This window comes from Alligator mississippiensis, chromosome 1 (genome assembly GCF_030867095.1).
Source record: "Alligator mississippiensis isolate rAllMis1 chromosome 1, rAllMis1, whole genome shotgun sequence".
NCBI lineage: Eukaryota > Metazoa > Chordata > Crocodylia > Alligatoridae > Alligator > Alligator mississippiensis.
Genome location: NC_081824.1, coordinates 315,578,715 through 315,597,701, shown reverse-complemented (window position 1 = coordinate 315,597,701; position 18,987 = coordinate 315,578,715). Strand labels below are relative to the sequence as shown.

Here is an 18,987-nt window from a genome sequence, read left to right as displayed (position 1 = left end):
CTGCACTCCAGTACATAAAAACTTGCAGATGCTCACTGAGGCCCACATTTTCATATCTGAAAATTAAGTTGTATGTGCAAAAAAAAAAAAAAAAGAGAGAGAAAAAGAAAAGGAAAAAAAAAGCATATTTATTACTTGCCTTACAGGTGCAAAGGTAAACTGTAGACATACCAGTGCTAAAATAGTTCCCCAAAGTCTTGGCTAGGACACAACTACAGGCTCATTTGGTGAAGCTTGAACGCCAGCTGTCCATAGATAGAATGTGGGTTAGGAGTCAGACATCTGACGCTCTATTTCTGACACTACCATTAGCTACCTGTATGACCCTGGAAAATCATCTGACCTATTGCTGTTTTAGTTTCCACTGCAAAATGGGATAATGATATCAGTCAGCTTTCAGAAGTATTTGGTGGTGTTTGAATGAATTGTGCTATAAGGTTGCAACATGTTACTGCTTCTAAACTGAAATTCAAAGGCAATTTACCAGCTTGATAGTTCTGTTAAAAAGTGTAATGACCTGTTCTGCCTTCTGTGAAGTGAATGTGTACTACTGAGATACTGATGCTGTTTATAAATCATAGATTCATAGATTCTAGGGTCGGAAGGGACCTCAATAGATCATCAAGTCCGACCCCCTGCATAAGCAGGAAAGAGTGCTGGGTCTAGACGACCCCAGCTAGATGCATATCTAACCTCCTCTTGAAGACCCTCAGGGTAGGGGAGAGCACCACCTCCCTTGGGAGCCCATTCCAGACCTTGGCCACTCTAACTGTGAAGAAGTTCTTCCTAATGTCTAGTCTAAATCTGCTCTCTGCTAGCTTGTGGCCATTATTTCTTGTAACCCCCGGGGGCCCCTTGGTGAATAAAACCTCACCAATTCCCTTCTGTGCCCCTGTGATGACCTTATAGGCAGCCACAAGGTCGCCTCTCAACCTTCTCTTGCGGAACTTATTCATGCAGTCATCTTCTTTTCTTTAATTTTTTCTTGACCTGTGCTTTCCCCTGCATTTTAGTGCTGAAGCAACAGCTTTTTCTGAAGAAATGTTTGAGGCATCAAGTAAGGAAAAACCAGGACAGAAATGGACTGGTTTCCAGGGTTTGTTCCTGCTAACATCAAGCTTAGTTCTTACCATTGTACTTCCATTGACTTTAATGGCTTTGGGTCTTGGGCAATTCTTCCATTGATTCAGCTCCATTTTTACTAATGTTTGAATGGATCCTGAGTACTTTCAAATTCCAAATAAAAACAAATGATTTTTTAAATTGCCCAAATCAAGCTTTATAAAAGAAAACAGAAGTTAGAAGCAGCAGTGTTGAATAAGAACCAAGGCTTATGATCGTTCTTTGTCAATAAGGAGCTTTATTTTAAAATGTTCAGCCAGACATGGCAAAGGAAGTAGACCAAGAAAAGAGGAAATGGAAAGATGAAGTACAAAAGTAATACATAGGTGTGAATAAAGAGGAGTAGATGGGAAAGTGAACAGAAAAAGAATCAAAGGAAAATGATTTTTCTGGTTTATGTAACTAAATTCTATAGTAGAATCTGTTTTATTTGTAATTAAGTTTCCTATCCGTTATTCTCTCTCCCTGCTGTCCTCCACGTAATGGAAGATGTACTCAAGGGAAATAATTAAAAGCATGATTAATATAGCACCACGGCCTTAATTTGTTATTCATTTCCTTAGGAAAAAAGTTAAAGGATGTTGTACTAGAAGAGACATCCATATCCAATATATACATAAGGTACCACATTTACTCATATACCATGCATACCTTTCCCATAAGAATCAGCCTTCCAAAATTGTGATGTGTTTTAAGTAGGGAAGCTCATTTTTCTGCCCAGAATAGAGTATGGAGATGCTATAAAATGGCCACTACTACTTTTCCTTCATTTAGCTTCAGGAGTTGCACAGAGGGAGGAACAGAAGCCAGCAGGGGCAGATCCAGGGGGGATGCAGTGGTATGGTTGCACTCCACTTTGATTAGTACTCCACCCAAAATTTAAAACAACTGCTCTGCAGCATCAGTGACATTTCAGGGGGTGCTGATGGAGTCAACTGACATCATGGCTCACTATAATCTTCCCAATTCCTGCTAATTGCTTTTTATTGCATAAGTGTTAGTGACCCTCTCTTCTTTTTAATGGTTTTGGTGTTCTGCTAATCAAGCTATCCTTTGTTCAGCATTTTTTCTCTCTGTTAGCTACTACCAGTCTCTGTTCTCCTATTTCACAGCCCTGCAGATTTTTTTTTTGGCTCTTTTCAAAATCCTAGGTCTGCCCATGAAGTCTGGTCTTCAAGAGCAGCTACAGTTTCAGCTTTCAGTTTTTGGCTGAACAGCCAAGAGATGTTGATAATTCAGTGAAAGGGTTAAAACTGTAGCTTTTCCCTGAATAGGAAAGGGAGGGTGAGTGAGCTGAAGACTAGGCTCTGTCCCTGCTCTATGCAGCCAAAACTCTAGAAAAATCGTCCCAAAACAAGATTATTTGCAAGTAGGGTATGATATGAGAAAATACAGTATATGTCTTATATCAGGAACTTGGGCTGAGTGAAGTTGGACTTGGGTAGAGTCACAACAAGTAGTCCCTGCCTGGGCTCTGGTGGCAAAGACAACTTTGGCAGCAGACAGCTCCCAGGGGCAGGGAGCAATCTCCTACCCCCTGGTTGATGGCTGACCAGGAGCAGATTTGCTCTCAGTCAGGTGTCTACACGAGGGCTACTGCACTTGTACGCTACTAATCAAAAGTAAATTTGCTATTTGCATTTGCAGGTAGCAAATTTACTTGCAATTAGCAAGGTTTACTGTGCAGGAAGCATGTGCACATGTAGACGCACATTCTTACTGCACATTCTTAAAGTGTCTTGTGTAGACACACCCTTTGTTATCTGGATTCCAGGTGTCCTGGGTGAGCCAGGGAGGCTGCCTACTAATAAAAGGGACAAAAGGCAGGTAGAGAGCTCGCTCTTTTGATTATTTACACCCAAATCACAAGATATGCATTTATAATCCCATCAGGCTGCTTTTTACAGTAGAATATAGAGACTTATCTATAGTCACTAGAGCAGGGGTGGACAAAATACAGCCCATGGGCCAGATGCGGCCCACCAGGCCATTTTATCCGGCCCATGGGACCCCTAAAAAATTTAGAAAATATTTATCTGCTCCTGGCTACCTGCCAAAGATGACAGGAACCAGAGGCAGTAGGACCCAGGGGGAGTCTCAGCAGGAATGAAATGGCCCAGCCCTGCCCTCAGTGCAGCCCTGCCATGTGGTGCTGGAGCAGTATGGGGGCAGGAAGGCAGGGAAATCCCCAGCCATTTCCCTGCCTTCTTGCCCCCACACTGCTCCGGTACCACGTGGCTCCCGGCTGCAACACTCGACTGGGAAACACAGGGCCCGTGTCGGTACCAGGCGTGTGTGTGTGTGTTCATAGGGTGAGTCCCACATGCACACCCTACTATACACCAGCACTCACACCCCTCCTTGCACTGCCATACACAGACCCCCAACACCGACACCCCTTCATACACCCCAGCCACCCTCCCCCCCACACACAGCCTCCCACAAACCCCATATCCACCCACACCCCACATATCCATGCACACCCACATACTCTCTCACCCCACACCCAGACCCCCCACACCTATCCATCCCTACAGGCACACCCACACCCTCACCCACAGTCCACATACCCACACACCCACAGCCCCCCACAAACCTATACTTCCCCACAATATACAAGTGCAAGACTTCATTTTAAGTTATTATATACGATCACCTCTATATACACTACACAAAGACATGTAAACCAGGACAAAAATATTTTTTAAAATCAAATTGATGAATGTTGTAGATGGTTGCTTTTTAGAATATAATTTGGTATTTTTCTGGTTTCAAGATGGCAAAACCCCTTGTTGAAAGGTATACTTCCAGGGGCAAGGGGAGGGACTTCTGGCGGCAAAGGTCAGGGGTTAGATTACCATCTTCTTTATTAGCAGCCTTTTTTGTATTTGAAGACTGTTTGTTACATGCTTTTCCTAAGTAGTCAGTGGGCACAGCTACACATGTCCCTATGGTGCCGTTGTTATTGTACTGTCATTTAGTACTTCCTTTTGAAAGTACAACATGATGTCACAGTAACAACCCGTACTGCACCATGCCAGTGGCGCATGGTTATTTTTAGCTGCTACATCACCCTATCAACACTCTATAGTGAGGGAGTGCGTTGCTACAGCGATGTAGCTGCAGCATCACAGTTTGTGCCTGCTGATGCTATGTCCCCATAGTGCTTTGCTATGACAATGTAGCATCATGTGTAGATGCACCCAATGATGAGGTTTGCTCTTTTTATAATAATGTTAAAGCAGGACTATGACTTGCCATCCTGGCAATATTTATACTTAAGCTAGTTAAGCTAGTTGATTAACACACATTTGGCTCAGATGACCAAATTCTCCTAAGCAGCACTAAAGGAAATCTTTAGAAAGCTCCCTAGGCTGAAGTCCTCTATTTGTGCCTTTTTAACGCAGGAGAATTCAATTTTTTAAGTTCTCCCTGAAAGTACAGGAAATAAGATTTACCACAGGCTTTAAAAGAATTGTAGTGGTAGAGCATCTTACATCTAGTTAAGAGTGCTTATGTGGATTCCACAGTATGCTTTATAGAGAAAAAAAAAGATCTTATTTAAAATGTACTGAATATCAGAGGGGCAAGGCAAAAACTGTATCCTTTTCTGAAGTCATAATAAAGAAACAGGGATATTGATATATATGCGCTGGGACTTCCCAACAGCTACCAGCAGTGGGAAGAAGTGATATGACACTCAAAATCATTACTTTTCTGATTTGAGACTTAAGTGATTACCTGAAGTCCCTAGCAGATGTCACATTTATGGCACTATTAATGTGTTAATCATGCACATGATATTAAAACCACAGGGCACCTGTGACATCAAAACTGGAGCAGCTGAGCCAGTAGGCAGAGACTCAGCACCACTAGGCAGCTGGTCAAACACTACCCCTGGCCCAGCCTGGTCCTTCCCATGAGGACATTGACAAGGAGTCAGGTGACCAAGGAGAACCTATAGAAACCTGACAGGGGGGCTTTAAAACCCCTCTTACTTCCTGTGGGGCTTGTCCCAGTAACATCACTTGTGTGTGTGCTTCTTGGACCTCCTGCCTTGCTCCTGCCTGACTCCAGCCCTGCTCCTGCCTTGTTCCTGTTTGCTCTTGCCTGGTCCTAGCCTTGCCAGAGTCCCTGTCCCTGCCTTGTTTGGATCCCTTGGCTCTGCTCTACTATCCACCCTGACCATCTCAACCTGACTACTTGGACTGCAATAGATACTTGGTGGGACCCCAGCCTGTCTACAGTGACCACCCAGGGCCTGATTGATCCTGACACATACCACATGTTTAGCAAATTTATGGTCCTATACAATGGCAAAGATGTTCCATGTATAATTGTCAGTATGGGGAGGAGGGTAGCCTTGACCTGGTTGGAGACCCTGGACTGCCCAGGTCCCTAAGCTGACAAGCAGCTAATTGTTGGCATGGGGAACAGCCCACATAAGTCTTCAGCTGGTGTTGTATGGACGTCTGCAAGTAACAGGTTGGGGGAGCTGATTGACTCTGCCTGCTTGGCAAATTCAAAGCCACGTATATTGTAGCCCTGCATGAAGGGCTGCCAACAATCAGCTTTAAAGTTGGTGGTGCAGCCTGGGAGCACAATCAACATGACAATCAACTGCAATGGCAACTAGAAAAGGATGATCGGGATCCGATTCCTGATGCGCAAATCATGCAGCTTGCCACGCATGTATGAGGCCAGAGGTCACATTCTATGGTGCCATTAAATTAAGGTCTGCCAAGGTCCTGAGATCGTAAAGCAAACAATTATCTTAAAGTTCCTAGTGATAAGCCCTGACCTACATTAACTATACCTACTGGTCTGTGTCATTTATTTTAAATAATGTTTTCAGATAAATTGAGAAAAGTTAGGATATTGCAAGCTAAGTTTTAGCTCTTGGCTCAAAGGGGGCATCTGCATGAGACTGTAAACGTCCATGCATTACCTTGACCAGACACCTACATCCTGAGGGGTTGTCATCTGTGCACCCACCCTTGGGACCTGACAGTTTGACCTCTGATGACCCTTGTTAATGGTGCAGTCTCTTGTCTTGCCCACCACGCTTTGATGTTATATAATAAGGAGAGGGAAGTTTCCTATTTTGGTGTGCCGCTAATTGATTGGTCAAATGATGTTCCTCAGGGCTTCCCCCCCACGCTGTACTCCGTCTAAATGCCAACCTGATGGTGTTGGTCTCTATTCAGTTGTTACAGTCACTAACATACCATAAAGTCCCCAGATATGTGATACAATGATAACATAAATACAAAAAACCTACAATCCAATCAGTCTGCCAGACTGTCTAGCTGCCTATATCCACAGTCCTATGCCCCAGATGGGGCTTTGCCCCTCATCAAACTAATAAGGAAGATCCACACCCACTATACTGTTTGAGGCTTGCAGGAATTCTTTCTCTGCACCTCAAACCACCCATGATTAGTAGTTTTCTTTACTTCTGCAGTACGATGCGCGCTCGTTGTTGCTCCACTGATCCAGGGACAGATCCGGGTCTTGTGTTTGTTATCCCCCAAGAGAGTAATAAGACTCCTCCGAGTCTTCAGAGGCAGGTAGCCGGTGCCAGTTCCTTTCCTATGCCCTTCCTGGGGCTTGCTGCACAGAAAGCCAGCTTTTCTTCTACTGTGCTTCCCGTTCCCCACTCTCCCTCCATCAGGGCCGGGTGCACCATTATGACGTGGTGCAGCATGCACCCAGCCAACTGGAGCTGGCACATGCTGACAAAGCACAGCAGCATTGGTGTCATAGCTTCCCATGCCCATGCCACCAACATGACTGCATGTAAGTCTCAGGACCATGAGCCCCCCCCGGCACTTCTGGGTCATCTCTTGCCTTGGTGGTTTGTGCCTTGCTGCCACAGAGATGTTTTATGCAGTTGCTAGCTCCACAGTAAAGTGTCACCATCTATACGTGCAGTGCTATTAGGCCAGAGTAAACTAATTAACTCCACAGTAGGTTAGTACTGCCCAAAACAACTACTATCCTATGGCAGAGTTATTTACTCCACTACAACGCATGAATAGACAATGACCAGGGCTAGCTAGGGCATGAGGGTGCTACAGTGCAAGGGCTGCCTACTAGCTAGCTCCACACTATATCACCTGCCCCAGCCAGCCTCTCTGCATCATGTTGAGCTGGGATGGAGTAGCTCTAGGCTGGCAGGCTGACCCCTCAGGCCCCCTGCCAACCAAGGCTGCACTGCCCCAAGTCAGCGTGCTGCAATCCTGGATACACATGTAAACACTGTGCCCTGGAGCAATAAACTATGGCCTAAACTGCACTGGAGTTTATTGTTCTATGCCAACAGCACGTGTAGTGCACCCAGTGAGAACAAAAGAAACTGGTAAAGATGGAATATCTATCATAGTTTGTGCACTTTACTTATTGCATATTGTTTTAATTAATCTTTTTTGAAGTTCACATACCCTCTTCTTTATTTTATACCTTCATCTACATGCCTTTTGTGAAATATTACACAGCTTAAAATGTGATCCTGCTCTTGAAAGTGACTGTAAAAATAGAAACTACCTACGCAACAGATTTGATTCTGATTCATATCTGCAGACTTTAGTGACAAAATAAGATTTTTTGAAAGTTTCCTGTTACTCCAGCATTTACATTTAATGCACCTAGGAGAAAGATTTGGGTCCCATTCATCCTTCTGCATAGACAAATTATGAATGAATGAATGAAGGAACAATTAATCAAATTAATTTCCAATTGGCTGTACCAGCACAATCAAGCCATCATTAGTATACAGGAAAATCATGGAGGACATTAAATAAAGTTATTTTATATTGCAATGTTCCTATTTATTTGAAAACATTTTTAAATGCACAATTGAACAATAGGCATGGTCAGAAGGCAAAAAGCCCATAATGTCTAATTTATTTCTGATTTTAAAGATTATCAGCATATTTCTGATTAAGACGTATCAGCGTATATATTGTATAGACCATGTTATACCCCAAGACGAATTATTAGGAAGTCATAAAAATCTGCATTTTCAGAAATGTAATGGTTCCTTAATAGGTGTTTTATGGCAGTGTGACGAAGAAAACTGCAATATGATGTGGCTGAACACCTTGTGCCTACTATAAGCTAGCTTCATTTCATTTGGCAGTGGATGCTTGCTTTCATTTTTCTTGCCAACAAGTCTCTGGTATCCTGCTGTCTCCCCCTATTTCAGGGACTCACAGCCACTCCCTAATTCTTTCCTTATGCCAGTGCCTTTGTGTCCCATCTGTTTCTCCTTCCCTTCATGCCAGAGTCCCCATTTTTCTTCATTCTACCAGGACCTCTCTGTGATTCCCATTGCTCCCATGCCAGAGATTCAGTGCATTTTCTACTGTCCCTCCTTTCTCCATGTCAGGGACTCCATGCTTGCCCTTCTTTTGCCCAGTATTATTTCTCTTCTTTCAGTCTTGGAAATAAATTGTTCAGTGTCAAGATGAAACTCTTCTGAGAGGATGGGCAATGTTGAACCAGCCTTTCCTGCCTCTTATTTCCCCATCAACAGGGTTCTGTCCATTTGTGTTTAGAACATGCTCTGAAATTTTCGAATTGATCAGACACAGCATTCGAAAGTTAAGACATATGTGAAGAAAATGCCATCAAGTTTTATATTCCTATTATTACTGGGGTTTTCTACAATAAGATAAGTGATATTTTTTTCAGCTATCTCATTGTAAACTCCTATGTAGGCACAAGGTACTTTGAGTTTTACCGTAAAGTACCCAGATATGGTCAACATTTTCTTCCTATCTTGGGCTGACCTCGTGGCTTGGCACAGGGTAAAGCTAGTGGACTTTGTCTCTACTATATTTAATTTGTATTAATTATCCCACAGTAAAACCATCCCTTTGCTGTCAAGGAAGACTTAACCAGTGAGTAACTTCCTCTGTCTTTCACAGATTTACAATATGCCTGATCTAGATCCAGCTTGCATTCAACAGGAACCTTGGGGACTGGTTCTATTACATACTGCAGTGGCATAACTGGCCAGGGCTGCACCCTGGGCAGTCCCCTATTCCCTCTCCCCACCTCCCCCATAGCTTCTTTGCAGGGCTCAGGCCCCAGAGACTGTGCCAGTGGGTGCAGTAGCAGGAGTTTGCTGATGCAGGGGGAAGATGTCATCTCATTGTTTTGGCACTGACACTCACGCTGATTTTTGTTCAAGAAAAAAAAAGGATGACATCTCCCTGCAGCAGCAGTGAACTCCAGTTGCTTCTCCAGTGACACTGCCTGCTGCTGCTTGAAAGATCCACATTTCCCAGAATGCCTTTTAGTCACTCACACATGCTCCTGCAGTGTTGCTAATGCTCTCCTGTGGAGTTGAAGCTAGAACATTGCTGAATAGGGAGAGTGGGCCAGTTTGGCACTCCCTGTTTAACATTACTCGGGGTTTATGCTCTACTTGTCTATTAGTCCTTAGACTACCGATGTATTGCTTTTGTAAACTGACCTAAGAGGACAATAGTTTTTTTTGACATTTCCACTGCTGTCAGATATGTAAGAAAGATCTGGGTAATTACTGCTAGGACATTTCCTGAGTGGCTTGTTTGATTCTCTTTGCTAATTTTAACAAGCATCTTTCAATTATCTGGTGTCAGAACAGGACAGATTGACAGCCCAACATTACTGCAGTAAGACTCATCCATCAGTTGCACAGAGATAGGACTTTGAAGCATGTAGATAAAGTCAACTAAAAAGCAGTAGGCCGTTTTCTCCCTGGAATTGAAGAGAGATTAATTTTTTTTCATTTGCACATGTGGTCTTCCCCTTGGCTTCACAACAAATCTGGCCTGAACTTGGCCAAAGTTAATACTAGACAGGCCATGAAGTTAAAAAAACAACATATTATCACTTCAAAAAATAGAGCCTGAGAAGTTTTACATCAGATCCTTTTCCATAATTATCTAAAAATCGGTGTCTTATTCATGTCCAAAATCATATCTTCTTCATGTCCAGGTTGCCCATAAGCAGCTTTGATTTTTAACTACTAAAACTTCCAAAAGTTCTATCCTCACTGAACCTGCTTGAACTTCTCACAACTTCTTGTGCCTTTCCCACAGAACAACTCATCATCAAGTCAACTTTCTCTGATTCTATGATCATATTCTAGCCCAGGGTTATAGGGGTTAAAAGAACCTTTTCTCTATTTTTTTCCCAGCTGCTCCAGGTCAAAAAAGCACCAGACATTGAAACTGGGACAAGCCTCTCTCTTCTGCTCTCAGTTATCCTTTCCAGACAGCAAGGAGAAGGAACCCAATTGATATGAATGCAGGGGGGACACATTTATGTGGGGAAGGTGTGGGAGAAAGAGAAATTTGAGATAAGGACAATTGGAACTAGGTAAAGTTGGAAAAAAATGGCAAAATTGGGACTAGGGGCAAGAGGAATTGTAACTGGGAGTGGAAGGAGAGGGGATACTAGGGACTGATGAGAGAAACAGGAGGGAATGTGGACCAGGTGCTGGGAGTGGGTGCTCTAGATCAGACATGGAACTGGCAGGCACTAGATCAGACATGGACCTAGGAGGAGGAGACAAGGCATGGTCATGGAAGGAAATAGGGATGGGAACAAGCCCAGGAAGGAGGAGAGAAAGATCTGATAAGTGCCACATAATGCTATATTCTGAGAATCAAGTCTTAGACATCTCTAACTCGGCACCTAAAATTAGTGGTAAAGTTTTATCTCAATCTCTCTCTGCTCCAATTCCTCTTCAGTACTACGGGGATAATCCCAACCCCTCCTCTTAGATATGCTGTGAAAACAGCATTTTAAAGCTCTCAGATACTATAATCATGGGAGCAACTTTTGAAAAAAAACTACATAGGAAAATAATAATTCCGAGGGCAGGGCTTGAATGCTGTGCAGTAAAGAAGGCCTAGGTTATGTAATAATGATAAAAACATAAGATTGAATAGTCTCCCCCTCCAGTTGGTGCATAGACGGAGAGAGGGGTGCCATGGGAAAATAGTACCATATTTCTTTGCATACAGCACACCCCCACATAAAACTTGCTCCTGATTTTTTTGAAGGCAGAATGGGGGGGTGAGGGAGGGAGAGAGGAGGATATGTTTCTAGGTGGCTGAGTTTGTGATGTGGAATCAGTACCCTGGGAACAGAGATTGTCCAGGAAGTGTGGCATCCTAGGACACAGGCTGGGTGAGTCTCTATATGTCACACAAGGTTAAGCCCCAGACCCTTGTAAGGCAGGCAGCAAGACTCTTAGTTCTTTACTGTAAGTTGTTCTTTATATAAGTTCCTGTAAAGAAAGTACTGTTTCCATGTCACAAGACTCATCAAGATATTACCAACAGCTCACTTGCTGCTTCCTATAGTGCTCAACCAATAGCTATATCTGTGAGAAGGCTAACACGGGACACCGCCTTTTCAGCTTGCGGAGCCAGACAAGTGTTAGCTATCTTGGCAGCTGCCTGGCATGCGCAGAGCTGCTTCTCCAATGAAATACAGGTTCCCTGTTTTATACATGCACTCCAGTTTTGCGGGGGCTGATTTTGGGGGGAAAAGTGCATGTTGAATGTGAGAAGATATGGTATATTGTCATGTAGGTAAAAACTTTACCATAATACATATACAGGAGAGGGTGAAAGAAGATTGTATAGGCAATCTTGATTCTAATTTCTGGATGTTTGATTTTACAATTGTGACAGTATTCTTTTAACATGGTGTTTTGGGTTGTTTTTTTTTGCCGAATTTATACAATTTGTTTATTTAGCTGTATTCTTTTACCCCATCAGTTTTCTTCACTGTAGTTCCAACTTTTACTTTCTCCATGATCTGAAAAGCCCAAAGTCCTTTCTTCCCTCCTTTTAGCATCCACTAATATTTTTCTTAAATCCATGTATAGTTCAAGTTCTTAGGAATCAGAAGGCGAATTGGCATTAGGACTGTAGTAACTGCTATTATTAAAAACAAGTATAAAAACTGTATGAATCTAGTAGTCCATTTATTACTCCCTTCTAGTGTTTTATTAGAAAAAAGGCTGTGGGAGATGAGAGAGGAACTTTATGCATTTCCAGCTCAAAATTGTTTAATCTAAGAACCAACCTTTTAGTTTAATATAAAGTCCTCTTCAACACTATGCTTTACATAGTTTAAAGTAACCCTTTCACCGCATAATTTTAGTAAAGCTCTTCTAGCCTTATCCAAGCATACACACTATAAACTCACAAATGCTCTACACTTATAGAATCACAGAATCATAGAAGTAGGGTCGGAAGGGACCTTGTAGGTCTTCAAGTCCGACCCCCTGCCTGGGCAGGAGGGAAACTGGGCTCAAGTGACCCCAGCCAGGTAGGCATCGAGCCGCTTCTTAAAGACCCCCGGGGTAGGAGCCTGTAAACTATTTTTATAGTTTGTGCTTTGCATTGAACCCATAATATGCAGTGAAATTACACTACCCTCATTTTTGGCGCTCATGCACAAGCACAATGTAGATATGACTGTGTTTGACAAGAGATGGTAGGTACTGCGCCTTTGGAATAATCAGAGGAGTAAGGTCATCGATTAGACTATGTAGAAAGTCCTATTCTAAGCACCAGGAAAGAGCCTGAAGAAACTAGAAAGAAGCAAAAAAAAATCTCCTTGTAGGCTACTTTGGAGAACAACCACTGTGGGAAGTTTGCTCTAGAAAGAGGATGACACCACTAAGATAAAACAAACCATAATCTTGATAGGAAGTAGAGCAGACAGACAACTGAAAACGTGGAGTTATGGGACAAGTTGGAAAGCTGGGGGAAGTAAGGTTGAAGGAGCACAGAGAGGAAGTGGAAACGGTGTATTCATCACTTTTCCATTCCAGTTTGAGTGCTGGAGGATGGTTTTTAAAAAATAATCCTTTTCCATTGGTCTGAATTTGTATATGGTTGTTTATAATACTAATGTATATAATAGGGCCCCTGCTCCATTACGGAACGGGAGAGGGAGCCAAGGGTCAGCTGGCCAGCCACAGCCTCCTAGACAGACTGATAATGGCAGAGGGCCCTTGAATAAAAATGGCTATGTGCCCCTTGGTGCGGGCCTGGAGTGGAAGAAGAGGGTCAGGTGACCCAGAGAAGAGGCGCATAAGCCTAGGTCCTGAGCTAGAGAGAGACAGTCTGGCCTTAAAAGCTTCAGGAAGCTGAGCTCAAGGGAGTAGATGGCTGGGCTACTGGAGGAGAAAGGACTCCAAACTGCCAGGAAGCTGGAGGGAAGTCCCTGCACCACTAAACAGCAATAGATAAGTGTTTTGAGCCTGTGTTGCAATGCTGCTGTGGTATAGGATTAACCCTGGGTAGGGAGCCTTTTTTTGGAGTAGATGCTCATGCTTTTCATTGTATTTAAATACCAGAGGACCAGATATGGCTGACTGTGGTGGCCACAGGGGTGCTGCAGGGACACCAAGCACAGACCCTTCCAGGGTCTGCGAATCAGTGGGATGCGTGGGGGCAAAAGCCCAAACACTTTAGAAGGAGGGCTGCTGTTTGTCTGAGGACTGTGATACCAGACAGGAAAGACTGGGTCAGTGAATGAGCCCAGTGCCCACAAGGGACAAGACTAGGGGCCAAGGGACAAGACCAGGGGCTGAGGGACCTGCGAGGGGCGAGTTGGAGCCGGGAAATCTACGGTCCTGACTTAATGGACCTCAGGTGGAAAGACCCAGCTAGAGAGACCAAAGTGGCCAACACAGTGGGGTCCAGTCAGCGGCCAGGAGACGTGACTTTGCTGCTGCAGTGCCAGGCATGTTACCATGTTAAATGGAGAATTTAAATGACTGTCATCAGTAGGATTGAAACTGAGCTTGTGTCACTGAACTGTCCAAACATAGTAAAATCTAGAAATAAGTATACATAAACAATGAAAGCGGTCTGGCATTTTTAAATAGATTAGGCCTTATAATAATAATATAATAATTAATCCTATAATAATCCTGATCGACTAACGGGTACAAAGGTCCACCTACATAAATCCAGTGTCAGGAAACAGGTGAATTACAGGGTTACTAGTATGCCACTAATCATTTGAAATATGTATAGGTTTATTATGATGACTTCCTTTTGTCTGCTGAAGTGACCTGAACAAGTAAACACAGAGAGAGACTAGTGCATTATCTCAGGGCTTGTATATACTACTTCTAATTCACCAGCAGGTGTGTATTTGATCTTCAGCCAGGGCTTGAACTGTAACAGCTTTTCTGCATTAATGTTCTGCTTATACATTAATTGTTCATTTTTGTGAAATTGTAAAGTGAGAGCACTGAAAGTGTTTAAAACAGAGCCTTCCATGCTGTGGCAATAATCACATGCTTTGAAAACTATTGGCACAAGAATTAATTCTTAGACATTATAATTACGTGAAAGTTCATTCTCAGTGAGTTTGATCTGGCTTCTCTTCCCTATCTAATTTACATTATAATATTTTTACTTTTCTTTCAGGCTTGAATAAGAATATGATTGTAAGCAGGCAGGTGGTTAGATTCTGATCTTTGTTATGGTGGTGTATATCTAGTGTAATTAAATTGATTTCAGTGGAGTTGTTTGGATTCATTCTAATGTAACTATAATCAAAATTCAGCCCACCCTTTTTATTAAAAATAAAAAACCAAAAAAAACCCCTACTGTCTAGAGGCTCAGCTTATGCACCTACTTTTTTTTTCCTTTTCGCTTCTGTGTCACATATGCAGCCAGGCCTTACAACAAATAGCTAAAGATGCCATAGTGCCTTGTTGAATTTAAGATTTCAGTCCCAGAACCTATTGCCTCAGAAACAATTTGAATCTGATGGCTCTAAGGCTTACTGTCAGTACTGTAGGATGTTAGCAAGTCTGGTAAACAGGTAGCTCCTGTAGTTTGGAAATAAATGTTTACTAGAATTCTATAGTATTTATTTTCTATCCAGAAATGAACAGAGAAATAATGTGCTTGTTTTCATCATTTCTGTTGGCTAAGTTCATGTGAAGAGATTTGGAGATAATTATAGATTCTAGGTAGATCTTCTCATAGCTGGTATATGTAGGAATCTTATCAGAAATCTATTTCATCTACTCTCATTTGAATGGCATATTCTTCCAAAAAGTCATTTCATTTTGGCAATTTAAGATAGTTAAAATATATCGTATTAGCCTATCAGATGAGTAACTCAGTTTGATAAGTCATCCTCCGGCAGATTACAAAGGGCTCCATTCAGGCCTGATGTGTAAATCCTGAATTTAATGGAGTTACATCAAGAATGAATTCAGACCAATATGTAGAGAAAAAGAATTACAGGAATATACATGCAAACACATTCAGTAAGATAAACAGTATGTAAAGGTGAAGAGTAACTGTTAGGCATTTCTAAACAAAGTAGTGCTGTGAAATTTGCTAAAAAATGCCTAAATTTATGATCTACCCACATTTTATACCTGTGAATTTTCAAGTGGTTTCTAACTTCATTTTAAAATTTATAACAAGCATAAGCTTTATGTATGACACCGCAGGTTGGTAATATTATTTTAAATATTTGCCTTAAAAGAATACTTTTATTATTTTTTATTCAGATAAAGGATGCATTATGATGATTACACATTAAAATAAGTGCTGAGGAAAAATCTTCAGTCTTATTAAATATTACATTGTCTTCCTTTAAGGCAGACTTACAATATTATAACATAAGTTCTCTGTTGAATGTGTTGCTATATAATGCTACGTATATCTACTCAGATCTCTGAAATGATCATTCATAATATGTTTCATTAATGACCTATATATTTATATTATGGATGGCAAAAAAAACACACAAAAAAACACATCTTTATCACCTGTCGTTGATGTTTGGCAGTCTGCGTCTCTTGAGTTTCCTCTTCTGTCCTGCGTTTTTGACGGCCTACCATCTTTGTGTTTAATGTACTTCTGACAAACTTCTCCCTGCAGCTTTTTCTTTTTGTCTCAGACCAACACGGCAACCAAATACACCCCTGCAGCTTTCACACTTTCCTTGAGAGGACCTTGAGCTGTTCTGGCCACATAATAAAATTTCCACTTCTTGTACTTAAAACAATTGAGCAAAGGTCATGCCAAGTTGTTCTTGTATGACTGTCCCAAGGGAGGTTAAAGATCAGCTGAGAGCAATCTCTGGTGATAAAGTAATTTAGTATCTGAAAATCCAACTATGATCCAAGAAGCTTTTCTTTTCCAAATCCTACAGTCCCTTTTTCTCTAGAACAGTTGTATACTTGCTGTGCTCTGGGAAACAAATCCATTGCTGTTGAGCTGGAGCTGAATGTCAGACTGGACCAGCGTGAATGAACAAGGCTATTGTTTAATCTGCACTGTCCCACAGTGGAGCTATGGCAACAATTTCAGTTTGATAAATAACTGTGTCATTGTGTACTGACTCAAATGCTGGTACTGCCTGAATGACAAACTTTATCTTGTGTGTTTGACAGTCAGCACAGAGCCAAAAAAAAAATTCTTCAAAAAAAGAAAATATGATAAGTTCAAGCTCCAAAATATTTTAGAAAGGAACTTTTGTGTCATTTTGTTTTCTGTTTTCTCTGTAAAATCAGTCTTTTTCTGACAAGTTTACAAATATTTGTTTGATATCATTTAAAAAAAGCTTATTACATGATGGTAATTATCTGAACATTTGCTTATGAATCCACTGCTTTTCCTTAAAGTTAGAATCTTGTTTTCTACATATAAAAAAGCACTGGGAAAAATGTATATGCATCTACATTGGGGATTATCCCTAGGTCAAATATAGGGTGGCCATATATCCCGATTTAGTGAGAACAGTCCTGGATTTCAGAGTCTGGTCCCGGCCAGCTATCGAGAATTATAATAAGTGTCTTGGAAACGCAGGGGCACGGGACACAGTCTGGCCAGGAGCTGGAGCGGCACAGTGCACCTTGCAGACTGCAGGCCAGAAGGCAGGCAGGCACTGCTACCTGCCCAGCACACCACCCCGCCCCACCAACTTGCAAGAAGTGTCCCAGACTTCTGGGACTTTCATATGGTCAGAGTAGTCAAATTGAAATTTCTCTTTAGCCTTCAAGGTTTGCTTATGCTCTAAGGCTTAATTCTGAATAAAATATTGGTAAGCAAGTAAGAAACTGCGTTTACAGGCTAGCATTTCTTCTTACGTCACCAGTTCAGTAGGTGCTATTTTCTTTGTAAGTTTTTCTCATAAAGGGCAAACTAAGACAAAAGTTATGCTAAAGTGACACTGGCTAGGGCCAGACATTCAAAAAGTCTGAGCCTGAATTGATTCAATCTTTGCAGGTTAGTCTAACCTGGCTAGGCTAAACTGATTTGTAACTGTGCAGACATCCCCATTGGACTGGGGAAATGCTGGCACATGCCTGCAGTGGCTTAGGCTAGAAGCTGGGGGGCAATAGAGCAGCCCTCCTTTCCCTTCCACAATGCTGAGCTGAGGCAGGGTGTGTTGCCAGGCTCTGGCAGGACGCTCTACTTAGGGAGGGGTTCCCCTGCCCCCACTGTTGATAACAGAGCATTTAGTTACACAGCAGAAAGTTACACAGGGAATTGTTAGCATTTATCAGCTCATCAAACAAAACAAAACAGCTTCTCTCATTAGTTCAAGCTTTTCTTAAACAACTTTTTCCAAGGAAGGAATGGAGGGAGATTACTAGCTGCCTGTCGATTAGCTCCAAAAAGCCCTAAGTGCACACTGTACTTTGTACCTTTGTCCTGTCTCCCACAGCACAGACCTGTAGTCAGTATACGGTATGCTAGCTAATGCTGAGAGGTATCTGTGTAAGGCAGAGGGGAAGGGGGAACCCCTGCTTGAGCAGGGAGTGGTGAGAGGGAGCAGAAGGAAGCCAAACAGATCCCGCTGTATGTGCAGTCCCTGCCAGAGCTCCAGCCATGAAGCAAAGGGGCAGGGCCAGCTCTGCTGGGCTGGAACAGAGAGCAGAGCACCACCCTGGGTTACAAAGCATCTGGGATGCTGTGGGACTCTGGTTTAACTTAAACCAGGAAGGGGTCTGGGACAGACATTGCATAAATCATGTGACCCAAATCAGTTAAGTCTGATACTACATTCAAACAGGTTTATCTCAAACCAGTTTTGGCCATTTTCAAATTGGTTTATGTGCACTGAACATCTATTCTGTTACAGTTTTAAACCAGTTTTTGATCACTTAAATTGGGAATGTCTGTCCCTAGCCATAGTGTTTTAGGGCTCTTAATACTACTTTATTTTAGGACTAGCCCAGCAGTGTTAAAGAGGATAGTGTGTGTGTTGAATTGTAGATTAAAGTGCAACATTTTTCCAGATCTAACCTTGGCTTTGTCTTTGAAGACAGGAGTAATAGTCTGTTGAGTGACATCTGCCTCGAAAACAAAGCAACCAAGGTCAAGTTGTGTGCCAGGAGAAAGGAGACGGGCTCTCTGGGTGCTGACAGCTCCCTGATTTAACTCATGATGCTTCACAGAAGGCACCATGAGTTAGACCGATCCTCCACCCCACCTTGCGGCCTTGGCTGGGCAACCCCCAGACTGAACTCACTCTCCTCCCTGCTCCCCCCCCCCCCCCGGTCACCCTGGGGCTGTCCGGTCACCAACCGGACGCCGGAACTACCATCGGCCACCCAACCGGGGTGGCCCTAAGATCCAGATGCAAAACTCAGACTTTCAATAGTCCCAGGTCACCCTGGGGAAAAATTTCTAAAATGTCTAGGTAAAAGTCATTTGAGCTTAAGTTCTTTACTTGCCTAAGTCTCTTTGAAGTTTTATCTAATTTCTTTCAAGTGTGTAGAATTCCAAAATCTCATCTTCCCCTGACCTTTTTATTTATGGACTACAAGAGAAAAAGAAACCTTCCTGTTTTTTCAAGTCC

General features: G+C 42.5%; 1 protein-coding gene across 1 annotated transcript in view; it reads right to left on the bottom strand.

Annotated features, from left to right (window-relative positions):
- PCYT1B (phosphate cytidylyltransferase 1B, choline) overlaps positions 1-17,101 on the bottom strand; it is a 62,470-nt gene extending 45,369 nt beyond the window's left edge. The window contains exon 1 of the mRNA XM_019495134.2: positions 15,947-17,101. Within this exon, the coding sequence (XP_019350679.1) occupies positions 15,947-16,018 (72 nt within the window). The 5' untranslated portion in view covers positions 16,019-17,101. The remainder of the gene's footprint in view (positions 1-15,946) is intronic.
- Between the last annotated feature and the right edge of the window lie 1,886 nt (positions 17,102-18,987).